The 25,643-nt window shown below is 48.0% G+C and overlaps 1 protein-coding gene across 3 annotated transcripts; it reads left to right on the top strand.

The window, feature by feature from the left end:
- Positions 1 to 696: 696 nt before the first annotated feature.
- PANK4 (pantothenate kinase 4 (inactive)) lies at positions 697 to 25,635 on the top strand. 3 transcript variants are annotated; one of them, XM_063317736.1, is made up of 19 exons: positions 701 to 861; positions 5,457 to 5,539; positions 6,136 to 6,344; positions 7,510 to 7,693; positions 8,924 to 9,016; positions 9,780 to 9,933; positions 10,632 to 10,813; positions 12,095 to 12,176; positions 12,896 to 12,996; positions 14,229 to 14,384; positions 15,550 to 15,662; positions 16,345 to 16,432; positions 17,184 to 17,335; positions 18,162 to 18,307; positions 19,135 to 19,184; positions 19,847 to 19,951; positions 21,892 to 21,992; positions 23,574 to 23,642; positions 25,231 to 25,635. In XM_063317736.1, exons 1-19 carry the CDS (start codon positions 747 to 749, stop codon positions 25,448 to 25,450), a joined length of 2,403 nt encoding a protein of 800 aa, XP_063173806.1. In that variant the 5' UTR covers positions 701 to 746; the 3' UTR covers positions 25,451 to 25,635. The 3 variants fall into 3 exon arrangements, with proteins under 3 accessions (XP_063173808.1, XP_063173806.1, XP_063173807.1); XM_063317737.1 differs by having other exon boundaries at positions 702 to 861; positions 18,252 to 18,307; XM_063317738.1 differs by lacking the exons at positions 23,574 to 23,642; positions 25,231 to 25,635 and having other exon boundaries at positions 697 to 861; positions 19,881 to 19,951.
- Positions 25,636 to 25,643: the final 8 nt, after the last annotated feature.

A 25,643-nucleotide genomic window follows, 5' to 3' on the forward strand; every position in this document is an offset into this window, starting at 1 on the left:
AGCTCATTCCTGTGCTGAATTTACTCCGGGCTGCACACGTGTTGCAATTCAGCCCTGCTTTCTTGCACGGCAACGATTCTTGCCGCTGCGTGAATCGCATCTCAGCCCGCATCCGAATGATGCGAATTCTTGCTTTCTTGGAAAACAAGTTTTGGAAAATTAAGCAGCTTCACTCCTAGGCCCTTTTCAGTTTAATTCTAAGTATATTTAGAAACGCACCCGGATTGGGAAAGCAAAACCCATTGAAATCCATGAGAAAAAGCAAACTCAGCAGGGTACATTCCCACGGAAACGCGTTCAGCCTCCTTGCATCGCCTGATTTGTTCCAAGCCGCAGGACCCCAGCGAGGCTCGAAGGGGACGTTTCAGTTTGCAAACTAAGAAGGCCCGATTCCCGCTATTGCCGGGGGAGAGCCCGGTTAGCCCACGTGCAAAAATCAGGAGTCTGGGAGCACCTTTTTTCACAAACGTATTTTATTAAAAGACATAAGGTTCCCCCGAAAACATTTTTGATTTGAAAAACAAGTTCCTAGATCTCAACGAGGTCGCCCGCCGGGCTGCAAGGGTTGAGAACCACGCCGACATCCCCAGGCGGGGCCACCGGGAGCCCCGCCCCCTTCCCCCGGGCAGCGCCGGCGTCACCGCCTCCTTTTTTCCCCCTCCCGATATTAACACGCAAAACGTATGCGCATAAATTTGCATGTCTAAGGAGGCCGGCCGCGCAGCGAGCGGGTCGATGCGTCCAAAATGGCGGAGCGGGCCGGGCGCGGCGGAGGCGGCCGGCTGGACAGGAGCATCACCTTGCCGCCGGACGAGATCTTCCGCAACCTGGAGAACGCCAAGCGCTTCGCCATCGACATCGGTAAGCCCGGCGCCGGCGCTTCTCCCCGGCCGCCCGCCGCCGCCGCCACCATTCGCCCTTATCTCCCTCGCTCCCTGAGGCGGCGACCGGAGCGAAGGGGGAGAACTGAGGCGCCGCGCGGGGCACGCCGGGAGTTGCAGTCCCGCGCCTCATAGGGACGAGTGGCGCGGAGGGCGACGCCGGACGGCAACTCCCGGCATGCCTGGCGCTCGGCCGGGCTGCGCGGCGCCCGATGGGAGCGGTAGTCCCCGCGCTCGCCCGCGGCAGGTTGTAGAGCTGGGGAAGACTACGAAGACCAGCGTCCCTCTGGATTTCAGGGCGAGGGAGGGAAACGATGGTATAAACAGGTCCTGGGTGTCTTGTGGGGTGAGGGAGGCGACTGGCCTTCCTTTTCGCGGGGGGGGGCGCCGCTACCAGCCGTGCCCCCCCGTTTTGCAGAGGGGAAATGTTTGTGTGGTGTTTTTTTTTTTTTTTTTGCAGGGGGAGAAAATGCCCCCTTAGCTTCCGCGGGGGGGAATAGGGCTCCCTCCATTTTTTTAGAAATGCTCCCCTTTTCTGTTTGCAGGGGGGGCTAAATTGCCCCCTCCTTTTTATGGGGGGAGAGAGAAAAAGGGGCTGCTTTCCCGTTTGGCGCCCCTCCCAGTCTTTCCTTTGGGCCAGGTGGGGCTCCCTGCAAAGCAGTTCAGGCCCTCCCTCTTTTGGGGGGGCTGAATCGGCCCCCCATCACCCCAAATCTATGAAAAAGGGGAGCTGTTAAAATTCTCCTGTCAAGAAAGATAGTCCTCCCCCAAAAAAATCTCTGTCAAGGAAGATATTCTCCCCCCCCCAACAAAAAAAACATAACCCTAGGAGTTTGGAAGGAACAAGCATGTCCCAAAATACAGGCCATACATTAGACTGTGAGTCTCACTGAAGCTGGAAAGGAAATATAAATATATAATCTTTCGCTTTTAAGAAATCTGCAGTTCGGATATCTGGCTGTAAATAGCAAATAAACTTTAACGAGGGGCGCTTTGCACAGGGTTTGAAGAACAGGCCGTACAATTTTGGAAGTTTTGCCTTTCTGTGCAAGACCTTGGCTTGGCTAGAAAGGGGGGTTAATGCTGGAAGTCCAGCATCCCCAAGACAAAGTGGAATCAACGGAGGGACTGTGGTGGCTATAAGCCTTAAAAACAACTGCGTCCCGCGAGTGGTTTATTTTCAGAGCTCCTTTCTCGCCCCAAATTACTAGAATACACCGCAAATTGGATCTCGCCTTTTGCGACTTTCGGGTAGGCTGCGTAGCTGGCTGCACTTAGGTTTTGCTTAACGTGTTGTTATGGTTTGCAAGCTGTGGTTTTACTGTTGGGTGAACCCACCCAATTGTGGTTTATTCAGCGGACCGTGGAGGACCTGGCTTTCTATGATGGTGAATCCTGCCAGACCCTTTGCTCTTTCAGTTTCAAAGTCGTTCGCTAGTGAAACATTTTTAGCTTTTTATTTTACTCAGTACGCTGCTGGTTTTTTGATTTAGCATGACAGTTGACCTACGTGGATAAAACCCAGCCTTTAGCAAATAGCACATTAAGTTGGCCGACTGAATAAAACTGAGCTCATTGGCCAAGTCTTCCCCGGGTTGACCCTTTTTCAAGACATGCCTCTGCTTGTTGTTCTCTTGGACATGTTCATTCCAAGCTGCTTTCTGTGTCTTTATTCAAACAAAGTGAACTAGGAGATCTGTTTCTGCCAGATAAGATGGCTCTGACTCTACGGTGAAAAACTTCACACAGTCCAGCACGAAAAGTGGGGTATGAATGTGAAAAATTTAGATCCGAGAAGCTTCTGGTGTTTGAGGCTGACATTTTCAGTGCCTGTCTCAAGTTTCTGGTGGAGAATTACAGGATGCAAAAATCCCAGGAGACCGCTTCTGTGCTTCTGCTGCTGGCATCTTGAGATCTGCAGATGTTCCCTTGGGTTTTGGCATGGCTGGCACCTGGAGATAAGGAGACAGGAAATTGTAGGCACAGCAGGATAAGACCAAGCATGATGGGCTTGTTTTGTAGTTTAGCCTTTCTGGTCTAAACCAGAAATATGATGGTTTCTAGCTTACTGTGTTGTAAGCATTATGGTTTCTTTCATGCCCTCATTTGCTATATTTCTGCTTGCTTGAATGAAGCAAAAAGCACTGTGGTCAGCTGCAATTTTTTAATCTTAGACTAGGGCAAACCCAGCTGTAGAAAGAGAATAATTTACATTTTGCCAAACTTGATTCCCGTTTGTTGATGCTCCTGGCTATGTTTGCGGTTGCGATGTTTTTCCTAAGCTACGGTGTCGATGGCATAAATTGTGAATAGGACATAGACCTTGAATCGGGTTTTCTCATTTAAAAAAAAAAAGTCTGCTCACCCTGCAAGCTGTGTTTTTATGGGACCAAGAGTAATTAGAACCAGATTTTAGTTCTGATTACTAAAATTCAGTTGAAAATTGAATAAATGCTTGCCAACCCTGGCTTTGCCGCGGTCCTTGCTGAACAATGTAAGATTGCAGACAAAGTAAGCCAATTAAGCATCAGTTCTTATCTGTATTTTTCTGTGAGGACTCAGTGGCTGGTCATACGTTGTGATGAGCCAAAACATGGCTTGTTTCTTTCCAGCTTAGTATGTTGAATGAATTCAGCCTGTTGTGGTTTAATCACCAAGGCATGGTTTAGTGTGATGCATGAGGCCAGTTCAGTGTATTTAGCTGCTGATGTTGATTAAAATTTGTATATATATTAGGCTTTTACCTAAATCCACAGTTTCTTTTTAATTAGGTAGCTCAGACATTACCGTGTGTCCTTTTTGTACAGTATACTTGTCTGTGGTTAACATCCTTAACCCGGTTTTCTGAGTTTGCAACATGAATCATGAGCCAACCCTGTTGCCTTGGTTGGTGGAACTTGGTGACCTGTTTAGTGTTTTGGTATGTTGTACAATCACAAGTTTCAATGGAAAGTCCAATTAGAGGCAGGAAAAAACTTTTTACCAAGTGAACTATTAAAGCAAAGATGGCTCCCCTCTCTTTCTCCTTGTTCTCTGTCTGCATATTTTGTTTGTGGGGTTGCTGAAGAAGAAGAAGAAGAAGGGGCTAATGGCAAGGAAGAGAGAAGAGGGAGCCATCTGTTTCAATCTTGGTGATGTCCAGGTGTGTGGACTTTGACTCCCAGAATTCCCCAGTAAGCAGCGCTGTTGCTGAGAATTCTGGGAGTTGGAGTCCACCCATCTGAAGTTGCCCAAGTTTGAGAAACACTGAGCTGTAGAGAGCAAATTCCCAGAAATTATGAATATCTAAGGAAAGAATAATTTTCTACTTCTGGACAAGAAAGGAAAAAAAGGGGGGGGGGGAGGAATGGAAATTATGGGCAACCATTTTTTGAATTGGCCTTTACGGATTGGTATAAATAGATATTGCTACCACCATTTACCCCAGTTCTTCGAGGCCTCGCGAGGGACAAGGCTTGTGATGTCTGGATTGATATTGCACAAGAAGGTGGTCTGTGTGCAACCACAGTCTGAGTCTGTCCTCTTGAGAAAACAGAGGTCCCCCCGCCAGGAGAAATACTTTCCTCTCCTTGCATTTGGGAGTTGCGCTGTACAGGAATGCTAATAGATTCGAGGCAGTGCAGCGTAGTGTAGCGGTTAAAGTATTTCTCTCTCTCTCTCTCCCTCTCTCTGAAAAGCAAGATACAGGTTTTTTTTGAATCCGTTCAATTGTGTCTCATTCTCGGCGACTGCCTGGATGAGTCCCTGCAGTTTTCTTGGCAAGGTTTTTCAGAAGCGGTTTGCCATTGCCTCCTTCCCAGGGCTGAGAGAGAGTGACTGGCCCAAGGTCACCCAGCTGGCTTTGTGCCTAAGGTGGGACCAGAACTCCGAACTCCCAGTTTCTAGCCTGTTGCCTGAACGACTAGACCATACTGGCTCTCAAGATACAGTTAAAATGGTTTATAAAACTTAGCTCAGCATCCACAGAATATAATCTTGATTCCCTTGAATCAAGCTTGAGCCCTGGGGGCTGCATACATTTTTTAAATTTATTTTTTACCCATGTTGCTGCTGATGCTGTGGTTTTGGCAGCAGCCTGGGCCAGCCACTGCGTTCTACATGAATGCTTTTTTGCCATCCTGGTCTAGCCCTGCTTAGCTTTTTACCATCTGCCAGTGACTCCCAGGTAGTGACACCAAAGATCTTCTGGTTTGAACTTAATCCCCGAGCAATAGAATTGCAATTATTTCTGTGTTTTTCAGCTGAGACACTTTGGGGTGAGTGCCCCCACTAACACAGTCCAAATCAGTGTTTCTCAACCTTGCCAACTTTAAGATGTGTGGACTTCAACTCCCAGAATGCCAGTATGTGTGGACTTCAACTCCCAGAATGCCAGTATGCGTGGACTTCAACTCCCAGAATTCCCCAGCCAGCCAATCTGGCCAGGGAATTCTGGGAGTTGAAGTCCACACATCTTAAAATTGCCAAGGTTGAGAAACACTGGTCCAAATCTTTTGGGTTTTGCATGGAATTCCTATAAATCATGCCAAATGTTTGCTTTTTTCTCAATCAAAGTATGGTTTATTTTGCCAACAGGCGGATCATTGGCCAAGTTGGCTTACTATTCCACAGTGCAACATAAAGTGGCAAGGGTACAGTCCTTCGACCAGTCGTGCAAGGTAAGATGACTTTTCCGTTGCTAGTTGGCAGAAGTCCAAAACTGTTGGCCTGAGAGAATTGCAGCGGGAGACGCCAGGACTCAGGTGCTAACCGGCGTTTTATGATGGCACAGGTGCCAAAATGTAAAAGGGCTGAAAACTGACGAGATTTAACAGTCTCATCTCTACGACCTTGCTAGGCTTCCACATTCTCGTTGAAAATCTCTTGAAATTTCAGGCCATAAACCTGGTCAGGTGCTTGTATTATGGTTTTGATTATTTTCTGATACATTATTACGCAGCAGTGTGTGCACATGCTGTATGTAAAAGTGCTCATTGGATTCCCAAACCTGGTATAAGTGAAGGAACCGATTGAATCAGCTTCTGGACCAGCGTTTCCCAACTTCAGCGACTTTGAGGTGTGTGGATTTCAACTCCCAGAATTCCCCAGCCAGCATAAAGCTGGCTGGGGAATTCTGGGAGTTGAAATCCACACACCTTAAAGCTGCTGAAGTTGGGAAACACTATTTTAGCCTAACTTTACTTCCCTTAGAGGAAGAACTTGGGCCCAAACTTTTGGGGAGGCAGCTTTGATCTTTCTGTGGTTGATCCCAAAGGACGTTGAACACGAATCTCCATACGAAATCACCGTTCAGGAGGAAATCACGGCTCGGCTCCATTTCATTAAATTTGAGAACGCCTATATTGAAACCTGCTTGGACTTCATCAAAGACCATCTCGTCAACACCGAAACGAAAGTGATCAAAGCCACAGGAGGTGGTGCGTACAAATTCAAAGAACTTATTGAGAAGAAGCTGGGATTAAAGTAAGTGGAAGTGCAAAGAAGAACATTCGTCTCGTGAGTGCTTGTCCCTGATGGGATGAGCTTAGATTCTGGTCCTCCTGCCAGCCTTTTTATTATGGAGCATGATGAAGAAGTTGCTTTGGCAGACAAGCTCAGGAAAGGGGTGGAGGGAGGATGCTGTTTCGTTATGCACTGCAAGCCTTCTCTCTATATATATATTTATTTATTTTTAATAGTGGATGGGTAGCTACTGTATAGTTTGAGATTAGCGTTCAGGGTTTGACAAAACAACACGGGGTAGACGTGTGGGAAACTGCTCTAAAGTCTTTGGCCCCCCTTGGGATTTCAAATCTCAGCCAATGTTTCTGCACATGAATGATCTCAGCTGGCCCAGAGTCAGGCACCCCGTTCAAATAAGCCGGCTTGGTTGACTCTCCCCTGCTCGCTCGAACTGACATGGCTGACCAGCTTCCCCAACAGAGTGCTCTCCAGCTGAGGCTGCGTGGGCTGCCCTAGATAGATATTCTGGACTTGCAGCCGCAGGGAATCATAACGCTGAGGAAGGTTGTCGGGGGCATCCCCGTTTGTTGATATCTTAACTGCTTGGTGGGTTAAAGGAGGGAGTCGTTGGGACTGCAGCTCCCTGACTTCTCCAGAAGCACGAGGGGAAGTGCTGTCTTGAGAATCCCTGGCACTGGCACACCTGGAGGGCAGCTGGCTAGGGACAGGCTGTCTGATGAAGCCAAAAGGTGTCGCGTGAAAAGATTCCAAGAGGCCCAGTCAGGAACAGGGAGACCCACTTGTGAAACAGCCGAGCCAGGCGGAACAATTTGCTGGTCAAACGGTATGAATGTTTGCCTTATAGTCACAGATGCCCCCAAAACGGTGCTGGGATGTTCCTTGCTGTTGGAGGAAAGGTTGTAAAAGGGGCAGAAAGTGTTCAGCCATTTAGGATGCCTCTTGATATCAGGACAGCCCCTTTTCCCCTCTAGAATAAGTGAGTAATACCCCCAGGCAGGAATCTTTCCCAGTCCTGCTTTGCGGCCCTCCTTCGGAGCAGTGGTTGCAACTAGGAGGAATTAAGAGGTTTTCTTTAAGCAAACTTCAGCGCTTTTACGAGGAAGCCATGAGCTGGTTCTGTGGCTATTAACAGGGCTGTTGTTTTCCTCATGTGGTTTCCTCGTAGATTAGATAAAGAAGATGTTATGACTTGCCTAATTAAGGGGTGCAACTTTGTGCTCAAGAACATCCCCCACGAGGCCTTTGTCTACCTGAAGGATGCCGACCCCGAGTTCAGGTTTCAGATGAACCACCCCCACATTTTCCCTTATTTGCTTGTCAATATCGGCTCTGGAGTTTCCATCGTGAAGGTGAGGACCCTCGGCTCGTTGGCTCTTCTTCCTGCCAATGGATGTTAGGAGGTTGATCCCCTTGTCGTTATGATCTTCCTGGGAATTAAAGGGTGGGATCTCCTAATGCCTGTAGTTGGAGGCTGAGCGTGAATTCTTTGAACTGTGTTGGCAACAGATTGACTGGCCTTGCTTTTCTGGCCTAATTAATCAGATCAGGTCAGTATCCTGTGGCTGGCTGATTTATTTTTATTTGTTAGGGTGTGTATTTGGTACTTGTCTATCCAGCCTTTCCTCCAGAGGAGTGTTTCTCAACCTCAGCACCTTTCAGATGTGTAGACTTCAACTTCCAGAATTCCCCAGCCAGCATGATGAATTCTGGGAGCTGAAGTCCACACATCTGAATGTTGTTGAGGTTGAGCGACACTGCTCTGGGGGCTCAAGGTGGCATATGTCGCACTGACCGGCCCCAAATCTCCTGGCGAGTTTTTGTGGCTGGAGTGGGGCTTGTACCTGGGTGTCTCAGTCCCATTTGGACACCTTAACTGGCCTTGGGTAAGCTGGATCGCTGGTGGGAACCCAGCCGTTGTCTTCGCATATTGTGGGAACAGACCATGATGTTAAGTATGGTGTAAGTCATTGTGTAAATACGAAGCATTTTATTTCATTAACTAGGTTTGTTGACACAATGAATTCAGGTATGTTGTCTGAACTCCCGTCTTTGGAAAACAGCAGGGCCTAGAGGCAGGAGCCTAGAGCAGCTCTGCAAAAGCAGGCCACTCGCGCATTGCATCTCTGGGGTGGTGTTTCTTGTTCCATGCCACTGCACCAGCTGAGAGGACTAACAGGCAGTGCCTTTCCCCCCTCCGTAGTGGCTGGGAATTTCGGCCGTGTCCCCGTTTTCCTAGAAACGGGAGCTGTCATTTGGAAAAAAAGCAACCCATTTAATAGGCAGCCTGGATTTATTTGTCTCTCTGCTGCTGGATTGATGGCGCTCTCTTACTTGGGAGGAAAAGCAGGCTGTCACGTGAACTGGGCTACCGACATGCGTGCAGATTCAGACATCTGTGCTGGGATGCAGTTTCAGGAAAGCAGCCTGGTCTTCTCTGGTGCTCAGTGACCTCTCTTTTGTGTCAGATCCTCCCCAAGGGATCAACTTGCCCAGTCAGCCCCAGGCTGCAATAGAGATCTGTCCTTACCGATGTAATGGCAGTGGGCTTGGGGCAAGAATCTGCTCCTTGTCTTTGACAGGTGGAAACGGAGGATAAATTTGAATGGATTGGCGGAAGCTCCATCGGAGGCGGGACTTTCTGGGGGCTCGGAGCGCTGCTTACGAAAACCAAGGTAATACTCCTGCCTAGCAGTTCAATGTGTTGTTGATGGATTTCTGTTAAAGAAAAAATGTGCCTTTGCCACATTTTAGAGAAAGTAATAGTAAAACAGTGGCAAATCTGCTCTGCTTGCATGGCGCGAGGCTCCAAATCAAAGCTGAGCATCCTATAAATGTTTTCAGGTTGGGGTCGGCATGATTAAACGATTCTGTGTATAAAATAAATGTTCGGTTCTTGCTACAGTCTTTTTAGAATGCTTTTGTTTCCATGCCACCCCAGAGGCTGTTAAAGTAATTCCTAGAGTGATATGGGCATTTTCTTTATAAAGAAATCTGGTAGAGTAGCTTATAAAACAGCATGGCATTCAAACGGCTCACTTTAAAAGCTCAGGCCAAAAGACATCTGCGGCACTGAGCTAACCTGTCAGGATAAAAAGAGAATTGTTGCAGAAATCTGAGAAAAGTAGATTGCTTGTGTGTTGCTGGAGGAATTCCACACTTCAGCCCCAAGACTGCACGTCTGCTTAAATTTCAAACGGTTCTCCTCCTGCGTTTAGAAGGCTAGCTTATCAGGAAAAGGAGCTATTGTACATTCTAAGGTAGGCAATGGCAGGCTAGATTTTTAGAGGCAAGGAGCTTTCCTCTCTCAGGGTGGATAAGCAGTTCCAGGCCAGCTCAGAATTGGCGTCATGACTTGAAATAATGAAGGATGTCTTGGGGGAAGGAAAACAGACTGGTGTCGAAGACATGATGCCCATTTGGGATTTTCATTTTTAGAAATTTGATGAGTTGCTGCAGCTTGCTTCGAAGGGCCAACACACCAACGTTGACATGCTGGTGAAGGATGTATATGGCGGGGCGTATCAGACCCTCGGGCTTAGCGGGAACCTGATAGCCAGTAGCTTTGGAAAATCTGCCACAGCGGACAAAGGTAGAACTTTCCAACATTTCATTCTTCGGTCTACCCAAATTTGGGGCTCTCTGTTAAGTGGTTTGCTTGCTCTGCCCATTAAAATTAAAATTACAGGCAGTCCTCGATTTACGACCACAATTGGGACCAGAACTTCCATTGCTAAGCAAGATGGTCATTAAGTGAATCACCCCGAATTTTACGACCTTTTGTCATGGTCATTAAGCGAATTACTGCAGTCATTAAGTGAATCGTGTGGTTGTTAAGCAAATCTGGCCTTCCCAATGACTTTGCTTGTCAGAAGCTGGTTGGGAAGGTCACAAATGGCGATCATGTGACCCCAGGACGCTGCGGCCGTCTTAAATACATGCCAGTTGCCAAGCGCCTGAATTTTGATCACATGACTGCAGGGATGCTGCAATGGTAATAAACGCAAGGACCGGTCGTCAGTCACTTTTTTCAGCACCATCATAACTTTGAACGGTTGCTAAACGAATGGTTGTAAGTTGAGGACTACCTATAAGGGCCTTTATTTTTTCATTCTCAAGATAATCCATTGGCTGCCATCGCCAAACCTTACTGCCGTTCCGGGTGGCTTCCCTCTTCGATTCATTCTCTGAATCCCCTTCCGAATCAATTTTGACAAGCTTCTGTTAATTGACACACATCCTTTGGGAGTTCTTGACCTCCCAACCCTCTCGTTCCCTTTCTCTTCTCAGATTTCTGCAAAGAAGACATGGCAAAAAGTTTATTGCACATGATCAGCAACGATATCGGGCAACTGGCTTGCTTGCACGCAAAACTCCACAACCTGGACAAAATTTACTTTGGGGGCTTCTTCATTCGAGGCCACCCCGTCACCATGCGCACCATCACCTACAGCATTAATTTCTTCTCCAAGGTAGCGGAAGGTTGCTCAGAAATCTCGTAACAGATTTGGGAGCGTGAGGACGGGGTGGGGCGGGGGTACGGCAGGACAAATGTAAGACTTCAGGTGTGTTCCAGATGGGTGGGTAAGTGGAAAACCTAGGTTGCTTGTGTGCCAGGGGTACGGTGGGTGGGCAGGCATAGAAGAAGCCCTCTATAAAGAGGTCTGCATCTTCCTGCTGCATTAAATACCCCTGCAGTAGAACAGAGGTGGGTTTCTGCAGATGCCTTCAGGTTGTAGACTGAAGGGGAGTCCCTCAGCTTTTGGCCTTTGTTTCCCCCAAGCCTTCAGTGCCGTCTTCTCTGATGAGCTTTTTTTTAAAGCGCGGTCTGTTGAAAACAGCCAGGAAGTCCACTTGGTTTTGATCAGAACATCGTAATGTCAAGCGCTTGTTGGTGTTGGAAACCATCTCTCGTTCAAAGGAGGTTCAGGGCTTTGCTTCCCACGGCGAGAGGTTAAGGGCTCAGCCTCCCTGTGTCAGCACGAATATCTTTATCCCCTTGTGGATGCGTGTCTGAGGAGGAGCCTAAAGTGGCTATGGGGGAATGAAAACGCATCAGGAAGGCCTGGGTCATCTTCGTAGATGCTGCTGGGGGACACAGAAGAAATGAGCAAATCACCCCTTGCCTCCATGGTTTTCTGGTTCCGTAACATCTCTGTGGCAGAGTTTGCCTTGTTTTTTCCTTTACAGGTAGTCCTCACTTAATGAACAGTTTGGACTTATGACGGTGCTCAAAAGCCCGACTTGCAATCGGTCCTCGCACTTGCAACCATTGCATCCCCATGGTCACGTGATCGCAATTCAGGGCCTTGGCAACCGGTTCGCATTTATGACCGTCGCAGCATCCCGCGGTCACACAATCGCCATTTTTGACCTTCCTGGCTTGTTTCCAGCAAGCAAAATCAATGGGGAACTGCGTGATTCACTTAATGATCACATGGTTTGCTTAACAACCATGTGATTCACTTAATGACTGCAGCGATGCGCTTAACAGCCACTGCAGAAATGGTTGTCAGATTCACTTAGTGACCAAAAATGTCCCAATTGTGGTTGTTAAGCGAGGACTGCCTGTACCCTGAATTTGAACAAAGGGCAGGTTTGTGGCGTTTGTCCCATCAGGATAACCCTCTCTGGGGTTTGGGCCTGAAATGAGGTTGCTTGTGTTGTCTGTGCCTGCTCTTTTGCTCAGCGTCATAAATATGGGACAGCCTGTCCTTGGGGGTCCCTCCAAACTATGTTTCATGTCATGGCAGGGAGAAGTTCAGGCTTTGTTTCTGAGGCACGAAGGCTATCTGGGAGCAATAGGGGCCTTCCTCAAAGGAGCAGAACAAGACAGTAAGTACAGCCCCTTTCCCTCTTCCACCCCATCGTTCCCCCACGAGGAAGAATCCCTCCCCCCATAGCGGATTCTTAGGCACCGTGCCCCGATCTCTCATTCCAGGGTCCTCCCAAGCCAGGGAGGGCTTGAAACATTCGGTCAAGTCTTTGACTTGTATCAAAGGTGGGGAAGAAGTTCAACCAGCAGAGACTGGCCTTCCGTGTTGGTTATCTGCCTCTGAGAAGCCTCGGCTCGGTGTTTCCCCCCCCAACTTGCTGCGCCTGGAAGGACATCGGCCCCGTCCCTATTTTTGGGGTCCTTCAGAAATTATTTAAGTGCTGCGGTGTAGGCGTGCTGCGTAACTAGACCATAAGCCTAAATCCGTAGGGATTTGCCAGCTCCCGGTTTTATCCGTGGCCATGTGAAAATGCTGGCATTAGGCTCTGCTTCGGTGTTGCGCTTCAGTTGCATTCAGCTTTTGGTGGAAAAACAAGGTGGGTGGTTTTGTTCATTCCCTTGTTTTCCAGCATATTTCTAAAATAGAATCAAGTCTTTAAGTGCGTGTGGGTGGGTGGGGGGTGTTTTTCCTCCTATCCAATATTCTTTCTCCCTGGAATGTTTTTTTAAAAATGCTGATCACTGTTAAAAAGAAAAAACAGCAATGCTTTGGTGTATGCTGGAATACCGTTGTCTTCTCTTTTTCTCTTTCTCTTCCCTCCCCCTGCCCTTCCCTAAGATCCCAATTTATACAGCTGGGGAGAAAACTATGCTAGCAGTTCGGGCCTTCTCAGCACATCGCCCGATGTTTGCCCCATGCAGCAGGAAAGAAGTGGCACTGTAAGTTTTTCCTGAGTAGAAACAGCTCAGCATTTATCCCCCTCATCTAAATATAGCCCCACCCCGGTGCTTTCTGAGGCCCCTCTAGGAAAGGTGGCAGAAGACAGCTGATCAGTGGATCCTTTTTCTGCCTTTTTAAATTGCAACAATGAAAAACAGCCTGCTGGCACCATGTGCTGTTTGGACAGGAAACATCTGCCCTCTGGGCAAGGAAGTCTTGGAGCTTCATCATGCGTATTTTTCCTAATTACTTTGAAACTGGCCAAAAATGAGGGCTTCAGACCTTCCGAATCACGTAGGCCCTTTGTTCTGGAATTCACCCTTGTCGAGAACTTCAGCAGCCATCTTAATATGAATACTGCATCTTCTGTTCAGGGAAAACAGCCAGTTGTGATGCTGGCCGACATTTTTTCGTTGGTATTATTTGCACGGCATAGAGAAGGGAGGACCCAGTTGGGTTAGAGATTTGGAGAGAGAGGAAGACTTTCCACAGCTGCCAAGTTCCCTTATTTTGCCTCTTAATTCTCCCCCTGTAAAAATAAAAGGGAACAAAGTTTGAGCCCTCCAACTCAGAGCAGAGGTGAAGGCTTCTGGAAGCCAGTAGTAGTATTTTTATCCCACCTTTTAAAACACTGATATATTTGGCCAACTCAAGAATGTTGATGCATCTCCTGGGTTGCAGTTTCACATTACAGGTAGTCCTCGACTTAAGGCCATTTGTTTAGCAACCGTTCAAAGTTACGACGGTGCTGAAAAAAGTGACTTCCAACTCGTCCTTGCACTTATGACTGTTGTGGCATCCCTGCAGTCACATGATCAAAATTCAGGTGCTTGGCAACCAGCTCGCACTTATGATGGTTGCAGCGTTCCAGGGACACGTGATCACCTTTTTCAACCTTCCCAGGCAGCTTCCGACAAGCAGAGTCAATGGGGGAAGCTGGATTCGCTTAATGACTGCAGTGATTCTCTTAACGGCCATAGTAAAAAAGGTCATAAAATCCGGTGTGACTAACTTAACTGCCTTGCTTAGCAGTGGAAGTTCCAGCCCCAATGGTTGTCGTAAGTCGAGGACTACCTGTACTGTCGTAATGCATTCAGAAGCATAGTTCCTTTTCCAAGCTGTTCCAGGAAGAAGTGGGCAGTGTTCTGGATGCAGTTCCCAGCAGATTTGAAAGGAAAAAAGCGGTACCCGTTTTTACCCTCCCGCTGACGCTACAGTCTCTTCTTTCCAGTTCGACATGTTGGAGATGGATCGTCTGGAGCGAATGCTCGTTAACCTCCCCTTGCTGCAGGATCCCTCCACTTACGTTGCAGACACCGTGGATCTCACCGATGACGTCATGGCCCGGCAGTATTGGCTCTCGTGCTTTGAGGAAGCCTTGGATGGGGTAAGGACTCCCCATGAAGTGTTTGGGGGGGGGGGTTAGGAGGAAGCCCCACCCTGTGTATAATGTTCACATCTGCCTAAAGGAGCTTCTCTTAGATCTTCCTCCAGTTTGCATAGCCCCCACTTTAAGGCAGCAGGAAGGAGAGTTAGTCAAGCATCCTATATCTTCTGGTCCATTTAGTAGTGCAGAATTAAAGCTAGAGGCTTATAGTCAGTGTGCTAACTTCCCTTAATTTTCATTTTTCAAGATTCTGTTCAGGAGAGAATGCAGAAGTGGCCTAATTTGGGGAATAGAAGTTTCTAACCTGCTTTTTCAGTGGGTTGTTTTTTGGTTTGTTTTGTTTTTTTAACAGTGGGGAGGAGCGTGAAAATGCAAAAGCAGTACATTAAAGCTCAGGCTTATTTACTGATTTTGCACCTTAATTTCTTTATTTTAATAAAGCACATCTAAGAAAAGTAACAGAGAGGCTGGTAGGTGGCAAGAGGAATCTGTAGGCTCGTTGGTGTCTGTGGGGAGTCAGGTGAGAGCCCAAATTGCCACGAACCACAGCAACTCTGCAGTTTCCATTGGAAATTGGAAAAAACTGACCCCTGAGTCTTTGCCGCTGGCCTCATTCTTCAGTTTCTTGCTCCTCCTCTTCAAAGAGTATAAACAGGGGTACAGAACCCCCCGCACAAGGCCCAAATCACTGGGATTTGTGTAAAGCAGAAATAGGGTTTAGCTGGGAAACTCAGCCAGGATTTCAGCACTTTTGCACCGAGAAGATAAAACTTCATTTCTTCGTTCCTTTGCTTGCTTTTTCCAGCCCCTTGGCTGAAACTAGAACTGGGATGGGCAGCGTTTCAGGGATTGGGGGGGTGGAAATTTGGTCTCTGGCTTCCCAAGGGGGAAGGCCCCACATCCCAAGAAGGAGCAGAACACAAATGCTTTGGGCGTTTTCAGGATGGGATTAGGAACAGGAGCCTTCTGGGAATTCCCGTTTCTATTCCCTCCTTTGAGGAACGCCGGCATGAAAAAAAGAAATCCAGCTGCCGAGACGTGGCCTCTCAGCAGCCGATTTTCAGGGTTGGGACGGCCTGCTAAACTAGAGGAAGGATGTGGTTTGATTCAGCCCCTCGCAGAAGGGTTTTCTTTCTCTAGCCCTTCTCTCTCCTTCCCCGGCCAGGTCGCCAAGCGTGCCGCCGCCAGCCAGCCCGATTCCATCGATGCAGCCGAGCGAGCCGAGAAATTCCGGCACAAATACTGGGAGAAAGTCCAGACACTCCGACAGCAGCCTTTGTAAGTTGGGGCCGGGGGCCATTTTAACATCCTTAACCGAGTGTTTCTCGGCCTTGGCAGCTTGAAGATGGGTGGACCTCAACTCCCGCTCAGAGCTTTGTCAATTTCTCAGTCGTAATCCCTGCCTTAATTTTTTTTTACTCTTTAAAACATTTATACTACAGCTGGCCTGATTTATACTGTCCTTGGCTGTTCCTTGGGTCTCTGGCCATAATTCAGTATATTATCAGTCTTTGAGCCAGTGTCATGGGTGAAAGGCGCAAACCAACCCAGATGGTTATTCTTGCCAGTTTTGTAACAGAGGGACGTCCTGTTTGGTGATTCTTTCGTTCTTTTCCATTTTCACACATCCCGCAGCTGCTGGTTAAGGAGCTACGACTAAACTCTTCTAGCTGGCCTTTTGTTAATTTAAAGCAGCAACGCGTAGCTTAGAAGGAACAGCCGGGCTGGGTATGTAAATAAAAATAGAAGGCCAGAAAAGAGGGGACCGAAGCTGGCAGTGGAAAAGGGCTAGATTTGAGATACCTCCTTTTTTTGTAAATTATGGCCAAAGCCATCCAACCCTTCAGGGAGCAAAAATTGCTATTAGCCAGGGACAGGAGTGGGTGGGTGGTGTTAAAAGGCAGAAAATCCTTTTTTTCTTGAGACAACTGACCCCTCTCTCCTCCTTTTGCCTTCTCAGCGCATACGGCACCCTAACAGTTAGAAGTTTATTGGATACAAGGGAGCACTGTTTGAATGAATTTAACTTCCCCGATCCCTATTCCAAGGTAGGGCCTTCTTCTCCTTCTCTTGGTCCCATATCTATTGAGCCATGGCCCAGTTTTGCTTCCCCTGGTCCCCCCCGCCCCCCCCATGACATCCCAGCCTGCCTTTTCAAAATAACATTGCAGCAACGGCTCTCTGGCCCCAGGAACTTCCCAGAAGGTGAACCAGAAGGCCCAAATGCTGTTACAGGCACCCTCCATCCTTGGGGAGGGAAGGCGAATGGGTTTTTTCTGTCTCCTGTAGCTCAAGAGACACACAGTCAGTTGCAACTGGGAAAGACTGTCCACAGCATGGAGGGGAGATACTGGGCTCTGCACCCCCTCCGTGGCGGTCGTAGTAGAAAAGCAGGCATAGCAGGGGCATCGAACAGTCTGTGCGTCAGAGCTAAGCAGAAAAGGAACCGAGAGGTGGGAAATGTTGGCACTAGCTACCAGAGCAAGTTGGAAGATCAGCCAGTCTGATCTTGTAGATTTACCATTGCAAATCTGTAGATTTACAATATTTGTAAATTTACTGCAGATTGACTATTCCTTTTCTTACATTTTGACCAAGGTTGTCTTAACCTTGTTGCTGGGACAATATCAAGCTGGATCTTCTAAGGCATCTGGAACCTCCAGCCGTTATCCAGCGCCTGGCAAGCGACAAAACTAGGCGTAGAAGAACCATCTCAGCAATGAGGGTCTTGGGCGAAGAACCTCGGGGCATTTCCCCTTCCCCTCTGAGCATGTTGCGTTGCGTGTTTCTCTCTCGCAGGTCAAGCAGAAGGAAAACGGCATCGCGCTCAGGTGTTACCAGGGGGTGATCGACTCCCTGGATTCCCTGGCCTGGGAGGAGAGGCAGTTCGCTCTGGTGAAAGGTCTCCTGGCAGGAAACGTCTTCGACTGGGGAGCCAAAGCCGTCTCAGAGTAGGTCTCTGTGTTCTTTGCAAATCCCTGTCGTTCTTCTCAAGGCCGCCTTTCGCCCGCTGCGGTTCTCCTGGCAGAGGACTTCTGGGGGCATGTGCATCCCTAAGCTGCAGTTTTCAAAATGCAGCAGTTGAGTTGGCTTAATTTGCTAAGCCTGAACTCAATTTATTATTGCTTTGGGCGAGGGCAGATCCAGTCAACAGCTCTGCAAGAGAGATCGCTTTACGTTGAAAATACAGGTAGTCCTCGCTTACCAACCATCCATTTAGTGATGGTTTGGACTTAGACGGTGCTGAAAAAAAAAACGACTTGCAATCGGTCCTCACACTTATGACTGTTGCAGCATGCCCACAGTCACATGATCGCAAGTTGGGCACTTGGCAACCAGTTTGCATTTATGACCATCGCAGTGTCGTGAGGTCACATGATCGCCATTTTTTACCCTCCCAGCCAGCTTCTGGCAAGCAAAATCAATGGGGAACCGCGTGATTCACTTAACCATGAGGTTCGCTTGACGACCACTGCAAAAAGGTCATAAAATTGGGTCAGATTCGCTTAATGATGACTTTGCTTAGCGACCAAAATTCCAGTTGCAGTTGTGGTCATTAAGCGAGGACTACCTGTATCTGCTTTTTAGTCTAAAGGGAAACTTCCTTCAGCACTGAAATGCGGAGGAAAGAGGCTGATCGGCGATAAAGCCTCTGTTTTGTATTTCAGAAATCTTAGTTTCAGAAACAAGGGTGTTTTTCTGATCCCTTGGTGAGCTTTCTGGTGAGATCTCTATGAAACGACGCAGGAAATCCTGGTGGGCGTTTTTCTTCCGCAGAACAGCCGCAGGAAGTGTCCCCGTAGAACCTGGATTTCTCACTTGTGTGCTGTTCTCTGTCTTTTTGCCCCTCCTCTTCCTCACTGCCAGTGTCCTTGAAACAGAACCACAGTTTGGATTTGAAGAAGCCAAGGAAAAATTACAAGGTATTTGGAGCTGGAAACCTGGGCGAGGTTCTTCTTTTTCTAGATCCCTATAAAACCACGCAGGAAGCAGTGCGAGAGGACTATAACTGGTGAGCACCAAAATGAAGTTCTCCGATTGCAGGCTGCGAGCCGTTCCCCTGGCTCTCCGAGACCAGAGAGGCCGCCGGCCCTCGGCCCCCAGATCCCCTGAGCTGGACGTTTAAGCCGAGCTAGCTGAAGTGTCCCAAATCCTGACTGTGACGTGAGGAGTCCAAGCCTAAGGACATCATCCTCAGTTTGAGCCTTCTCTGAATGCGATAAAAATGGAAGGGCGCTTCACCCTGGATGTCCCTCCCCAGACGTGGGGACTTCAAATCCCAGAGTTCTTAGCCACAGCCATAGTGCTGGCTGGGAAGTTCTGGGAGTTGAAGCCCACCCCTCTTAAAGTTGCCAAGGTTGAGAAACACTGGTGTAGATGGTTGCTCTGGTCCCTGGGTGTTGAGCAGACAATTGGATGACACCCCTTTCCCAGTCAGGTTGAACCTTTTGGGTGCTCTGCAAAATCCACTTCTGGATGCTCTGCTTTCCAAAATCCACTGTTTCTTTAGCTGATAGATTAGATCGCTTGGTCTGCCCAGGTTCTTCTGACAATCGATGACATTGTTCTCTCTCTCTCTCTCTCTCTCTCTCTCCCTCTCCCTCTCCCTCTCCCTCTCTCTCTCTCTCTCTCTCTCTCTCTCTCCCCCTCTCCCCCTCTCTCTCCCCCTCTCCCCCTCTCCCCCTCTCCCCCTCTCCCTCTCTCCCTCCCTCCCGCCCTCCCCTTCTCCTTTTTCCTGGCTGGTGCACAGAACGCCCTTGGCTTGAGGATTCGTACAGCGAATGGGTGGAGCGGCTCAAGGTAGGCACAGCCAGGCACCTCAGCAACCATTTCGTACTGCCCGTTTGGGCAGAGGGTGGCAAAGCAGGAGGAATGTAGGAAAGGGACTCACAGGCTGTAGCCACAAGAGCGGGAGGAGAAACGTATTGGCTAGTTTTTAAGATGCCGCAAGACTCTGCTCTATCTCCGGCAAGACTGACTTTCTAGACCGAGGCCAAGCTGGGTTTTGTTTCGCAACCAAGGTGGCCTCGGGCTTGGCGATGGGCATTGGTGCAGCTTCTCTGCTGTTCCGTTTCTGGAGCGGACATTGTGGGAACGGGTGGCAAACAGCCTCAAAGTTGGAGCTCTTGTCTAAGAACAGAAGAGGGGGACCCCCATGGGACTGTTTGGGGTGATGTCAACTGCCCACCTGATTTATTTCAAAGTTCCCCAACCCTGCCTCACATAACAAAAAAGATGGGACATTCTAGGGTTTCCTTGTGAAATTCGAGAACAGTCAAGACATTCCAGGGGGCTGAGATGTTTCTTGGGGGGGGGTGGGGAATGTGGGCCCCTTCATTCTGTCTCCCCAGAATTGCCTGATTTGAAAAGCGGCCACCGATGCGCAGTGGCCAAATGCGGTGAGCGATGTTTGTGCCTGGTCTGTGAGTTTGTCTCTGATGCTTCTTTTTTTCCTTTCACAGGCCCCAGCTCATAAATGTGCCTTAATTTTTGCAGATAACAGTGGAATTGACATCATCTTAGGCGTCTTCCCTTTTGTTAGGGAGTTGCTCTGTAGGGGCACTGAGGTCAGTAGAGATACGGTGGCACCCTAAGGTAAAAGGCCTCAAGGGAACGCGGACGGTCTCGCGCACTATTTGTATGTTGGCTTGTGGTTTAGGGAGACGAGGTGCCCAGCTGGCCCTCCTCTGACTTGGCACCTTGGGGGAGGTGGGGGGAGGTGACTACAACCCCTATCATCCCCTGCCAGCCTGGCCCCCTGATGGGCCTTGTGGTCCAGGGCACCTGGTTAGGAAAAGGCTGGAAAGAAGATGCAGCTGCTAATATTTTTGTAGGATCAATATACAAAACCGGGTTCAGGAAAAAAATAGGTGACCTTTAATCCCACCAGTGGCTAAAAAATTAGTGGAAACAGTACAATTTAACTCGAATGAGTTTTTAGCAAACTCGCTACCAGCAAATCTTCATCGGAGAGGCATGGAAGATGCTGGTCAAAAATCACAGCTTAGAAAGAGAAGAGGTTCCCTTGAGCCCCACCTCACCCCCTTTAAACGCTGCTGCTCACCCCAGGGAGCCACATCCTCGCGGCAGCAGATTTCTTGCCTCTTTCGGTCCCACATGCTGAAGTCTCCTGCAGATGTGGCAGGAGGTCTCCTGGCCAAAATGCAGGGTCCACAGCTGGAAGGGAAGTTACAGTGGCTGCAGAGAGGGAAGAAACAGACGCCTCTTGCAGTTAAAAACACTCAGTTATAAATGTAGTTGGGAGTGAGCTTGGCATTCACGAAGTTCTGGAGGAGGTGGCGAAGAGGGTAAACCAGGCAGGACAATTTCCAGATCATATAAATTATTCTTGCGGTGCCAACTCTGCCTTTTCACATTTTTCCTGGATTGCAGTTAAGGTCAGACATTTGGTCAAATGGCTAATGTGGTGCCCCTTTTCATTTCTGGGCCAACCCCCAACAATAATATCAGATGCCTTTGGTGGTCTTCTCGCTTCACCAACAAAGATCGAGGAAAGTCCACTGGCCTGAATCTACGGAGGTAGAACTTAGCTTGACCCAAAGATGGTGCTGTTTTTTTTTTTCTTTAATCGTATGGCATAGCAGTTCGGTGTTCATTTTTTCTTGCTGGGAAATCCTTGAGGTCCAGCAGCCAGATGTGTAGACTATTTAGCCGTGACAAGTCACGTTGCCTGGGGTGCACCGTCAGGAGGCTGGTCTGCATTGCACCGAGTTGGGCTGAGAGGGAGTGACTGGCCCAAGGCCACCCAGCCGCTTTCATGCCTAAGGCGGGACTAGAACTCTCCTACCACGCCTGATTGGCTCTTGGGCTGAGAGGGAGTGACTGGCCCAAGGCCACCCAGCCGCTTTCATGCCTAAGGCGGGACTAGAACTCTCCTACCACGCCTGATTGGCTCTTGGGCTGAGAGGGAGTGACTGGCCCAAGGCCACCCAGCCGCTTTCATGCCTAAGGCGGGACTAGAACTCTCCTACCACGCCTGATTGGCTCTTGGGCTGAGAGGGAGTGACTGGCCCAAGGCCACCCAGCCGCTTTCATGCCTAAGGCGGGACTAGAACTCTCCTACCACGCCTGATTGGCTCTTGGGCTGAGAGGGAATGACTGGCCCAAGGCCACCCAGCTGCTTTCATGCCTAAGGCGGGACTAGAACTCTCCTACCACGCCTGATTGGCTCTTGGGCTGAGAGGGAGTGACTGGCCCAAGGCCACCCAGCTGCTTTCATGCCTAAGGTGGGACTAGAACTCACAGACTCCTGGTTTCTAGCCCAGCACCTTCACCGCTAGACCGAACCGGCTCTCTATGGTGCTGGTGCTCCTCGTTCTAAAGTCCCGGAGGGAACCACAGGTGCCAATGCCTCAGAGCTTATTTCAGTTCCTGTTTAAAATGGATCTAACTTCCCTGTGTGTTGTCTAGAGTCCTCAACCAGAATGACACTTGTCCAAAACGCCCTTTGATTTATTTTATGTTTTCTTCTCCTCTGCAACAATAGGTTATATTGGCTTGCAATTCAGGTCCTGCTCTGAACGACGTAACCTATAACGAATCCTTGCTTGTGGCGGAGAGGATTGCCGCAATGGATGATGTCATTCGGTAAGGCCTGGCGGCTAGGCTGAATACGAAGCCTGAAGAAGCAAAGGCTTGCTTTTGGCCCAGGAAGAAAATTCCAGATTCGTAGCTTGAGGATGTTTCCGTCTAAGGCAGTAACTCTTGATCGTAAAGGGCTTGAAAATAATCTACTAAGTCAACTTAGGCATCTGTTAGTTAGAAGACACAGTGTCATCAGGGTGCCATTGCAACTGAGGCAATTGCTCCATTTTTGCAATAGCGTCAGAAACCCAGATATAATCCTTGATCTTAGCCAAAAGTCTGAGAAGCAATAAAACCATAATTTTATGGCTTTACAATGTTAAGTAACAGAGATAATATACATTTATTCTCATTCATACGCACCTTCCTAGGACTAATGCGTAAATAATTTAAGGTTTTAATAACCACTGAATTAAAACAGAAATATTTGACCCCCCCTGTTTTAGAAATTGTTCAGAGGTTTGTCTCCTGATTCTGGCAACTCGATAAAGTTAGTCTTGTGCCTTTTGATCTCTCCTAATATTTTATCACTTTCTTTTTGCCTGTTTATTCAGTTTACAAAATCAGTGTTACAGCTGTGATCCCTGATGTAATAAAAAAAAATATTCCAGATAACCAGACAATCTGGTCTAACGAAGTAAACCAAATTTGATAAATAAATAAACAAAGCACTAACAATTACTGTAATGCTAACAGATCAGCCTCTTTGCATGCGCTGAATTAATTTTCTGCATTTTGCTCATCCCCTATGGTGTAATCCTTAGTTAAATTCAGAGAAATGGACAAGTTGTAATTAATTTTATATGGTTGAATGCTTTTTGAATGTCTAAATATTTACACTTCTGGGTTTTTTAATCAAATCCTCTCCCGGGATAGAATCTTTCCTTGTGGTTGGTATGCACAATTTAAGGCAGCCTTTACATCCAGACAAACATGTCAGAAGGGGAAAGGTCATGAAAAGCAACAGGATGGGCAAAATGCAAAGTTTCATTTTCACTGTACACAAATAACTGAAGATTTGCAGATGGGGTACAGTTTGTTAAATGAAACATTCCTTCTTTGTTAGATGAAGATCACAACTGAGTTTTTTCTTCTAAGATACTTGACCAATTTTCCTTAATATTTTTTGGGGGAAAAAACCAGATCCATGCCCAGGTGTTGTTCACAGTCACAGCAACTGTTGACAACTTTGTTGGGGCCAGAAAAAAGAAAAATCAGAATTTGGAGTGCCCTCTGTTAGACACAACAGTGAAGAGTGAGATAAGGGGATAGAGGGTGAGATATTGAGGACATTCACATGTGCAAATCTGGTCTGATCAGGTACCAAGTTGCATTTGGTTGTAATCAAAGACTGTGCTGAAATTTGCAATGGAAATTTGCTACGGAAAAGCTGTAAAGCTCATTTGTGTTCACCTTTTGAAAGTCAAAGCCGTTTCCATCCTGCCAAGACCCACGTCTTTCTAGCCAACTGATGAATGTTGGCAAGGTTGCATGGGTGCTGGGCAACTTTGCTAGGCTCCTAAGGGAACTTTGGATCTTTCTTCCGTCGGCTGAGTTTTGCAATTTGCCTCCCTCTCTCTTTAGATCTGCCTTGAAGGATGGGAGGCTCCTGTTGGTACAGACCGGCTCCAGTTCGCCCTGCTTGGATCTCAGGTTTGACACCTTCCTGGTCATTGTGAGATCATCAGGATACTTTTTATTGACGTAACTTACTGCTTTTCAAAATGATGACAGAAAAAGGAAAAAAAAAAACCAAAGATACAGAAAGATACATATGTTATTAAAAAAACATAACAAGTTCTTAGAAAATAAGAAAAATATAACAAAAAGAAGGAAAATAAAAGTATTGGGTAACTTCCTTGTCCCAAAGCGGGGCGCAGAAGGAATGATCCATGATTTTTAAGTGCACGTGGCAGATATTCCCAGTCTGATCGGCTTCCAAAGGTAAACTCAGCCCCCAGGATCCTTTGCTGTGGCCTTGCTGCCTAGGGAATTCTGGGATTTGAAGTTCTTCTGCCCAGGTCCCTCTCCCCCTCTTCTAAAAGGTGCTGGTGTTTGCCTTTCCCAAAAGAAATTATCTGGATAGATTTGATACCCACTTGATAAAGACAGCATAAAACAATACTTTGCTATCTTCTGTTAGTTGTATCTCCCCAAAGCGGCTGCAGCCTTTTCAGTCTTTGGGCCCAAATCCCTCTAACTTTTCTTCCGTAAGGGTCGTGCCTCCAAATTATCACCAGAGGGCAGGATTAACTGGCTCGTCTTTGCTGGTTGTGACGCTTTTTTAAAGGTAGCCAAGAGGGAGAAGCGCATCCTTCTGGCCCACGACCGGGGCCTTCTGCGTTGGTATTAAAAGACAGCAAGCAAGCAACATGAAGCCCTGAAGCACGAAGCCCGCCCAACCTCTCCATAAAGTCCTTTTTCAAAGATTCTACAAAGTCATTCTAGCTAGATTGGCAAGCTCTTAATACAAAGTGCTCCCAATTTGCAGCTGATGATTAAAAAAACCTTTAAAAAAAGAAAACTAACAAGGGAGGGCAGTTGGTGCTGTTGATGTCCCTCAGCCATGTGGCTGCTAAATTAAGCTATTTTCTGGCTCTGTGCAACCTACTAAGCTATTAAAGGAAAGTGCTTAAAATTGACCAAGGGCAGCATGTGGTACCATGGCACCAGTTAGTTCTTTTCAGGGATCTTTTACTGGATCCCAGTCCGTTACAGGTAGTCCTCGCTTAATGACGACAGTTGGGACCGGAATTTTGGTTGCTAAGCAAAGCAGCCATTAAGCAAATCCAACCCAGTTTTGTGACCTTTTTTGTGGCGGTCATTTAGCAAACCACATGGTCATTAAGTGAATCACTTGGTTTCCCCGTTGACTTTGCTTGCCAGAAGCAGGCCGGGAAGGTCGAAAATGGTGATCACGTGACCGCGGGGATGCTGCACCGGCCCTAAGCGCGAAGAGCAGTTGCAAGTCGGTTTTTTCAGCAGCATCGTGAGTCCGGACCGTCACTAAACAAATGGTTGTTAAGCAAGGACTACCTGTAAACCGCAAACGAGCTAACTGCATTTTAGCCAAGGCAGTTGGGTGGCCCCGCTGATGGATTACCGTGGGCCCGTTCCTCTTTCAGCACCCTCTGCACACCGAACATTTCAGCCGTGCATCCTTTGCAAGGTTTCCTTGCCTGCGTTGCGCAGAAGCTCCCTTTCAGCAGTAACCAAATGCTCGTCCTCTTCCTTCTCACAGCCGTCTAGACAAGGGCCTGGCCAACCTGGTCCGAGAGCAGAAGACCGACCTGGTGATCATCGAAGGGATGGGCCGGGCCATCCACACCAACTACCACGCAAAACTCAAGTGTGAGAGCCTTAAACTGGCGGTGCTCAAAAACTCTTGGCTGGCTGACCGTCTGGGGGGAAAGATCTTCAGCGTGATTTTCAAGTACGAGGTTCCCCTCAAGCCCTCCTGATGATCCCGAAGCGGAACGGAAGGGGGGGAGCTTCAGCGGCGACGGCTGGAAAAGGACTTGCACTAGTTACAATTTTAATTGTAAAGAATGTATTTTTATTACCACAGGGAAAATGAGTTTCCTCTCGCACACACCTCTGTATTTATATTGTGCTTTTGTGACTTAAAGGAAGCAGCTATCACTCACTCCATGT

The sequence above is a fragment of the Candoia aspera genome, chromosome 18 (assembly GCF_035149785.1).
Source record: "Candoia aspera isolate rCanAsp1 chromosome 18, rCanAsp1.hap2, whole genome shotgun sequence".
Taxonomy (NCBI): Eukaryota; Metazoa; Chordata; class Lepidosauria; order Squamata; family Boidae; genus Candoia; species Candoia aspera.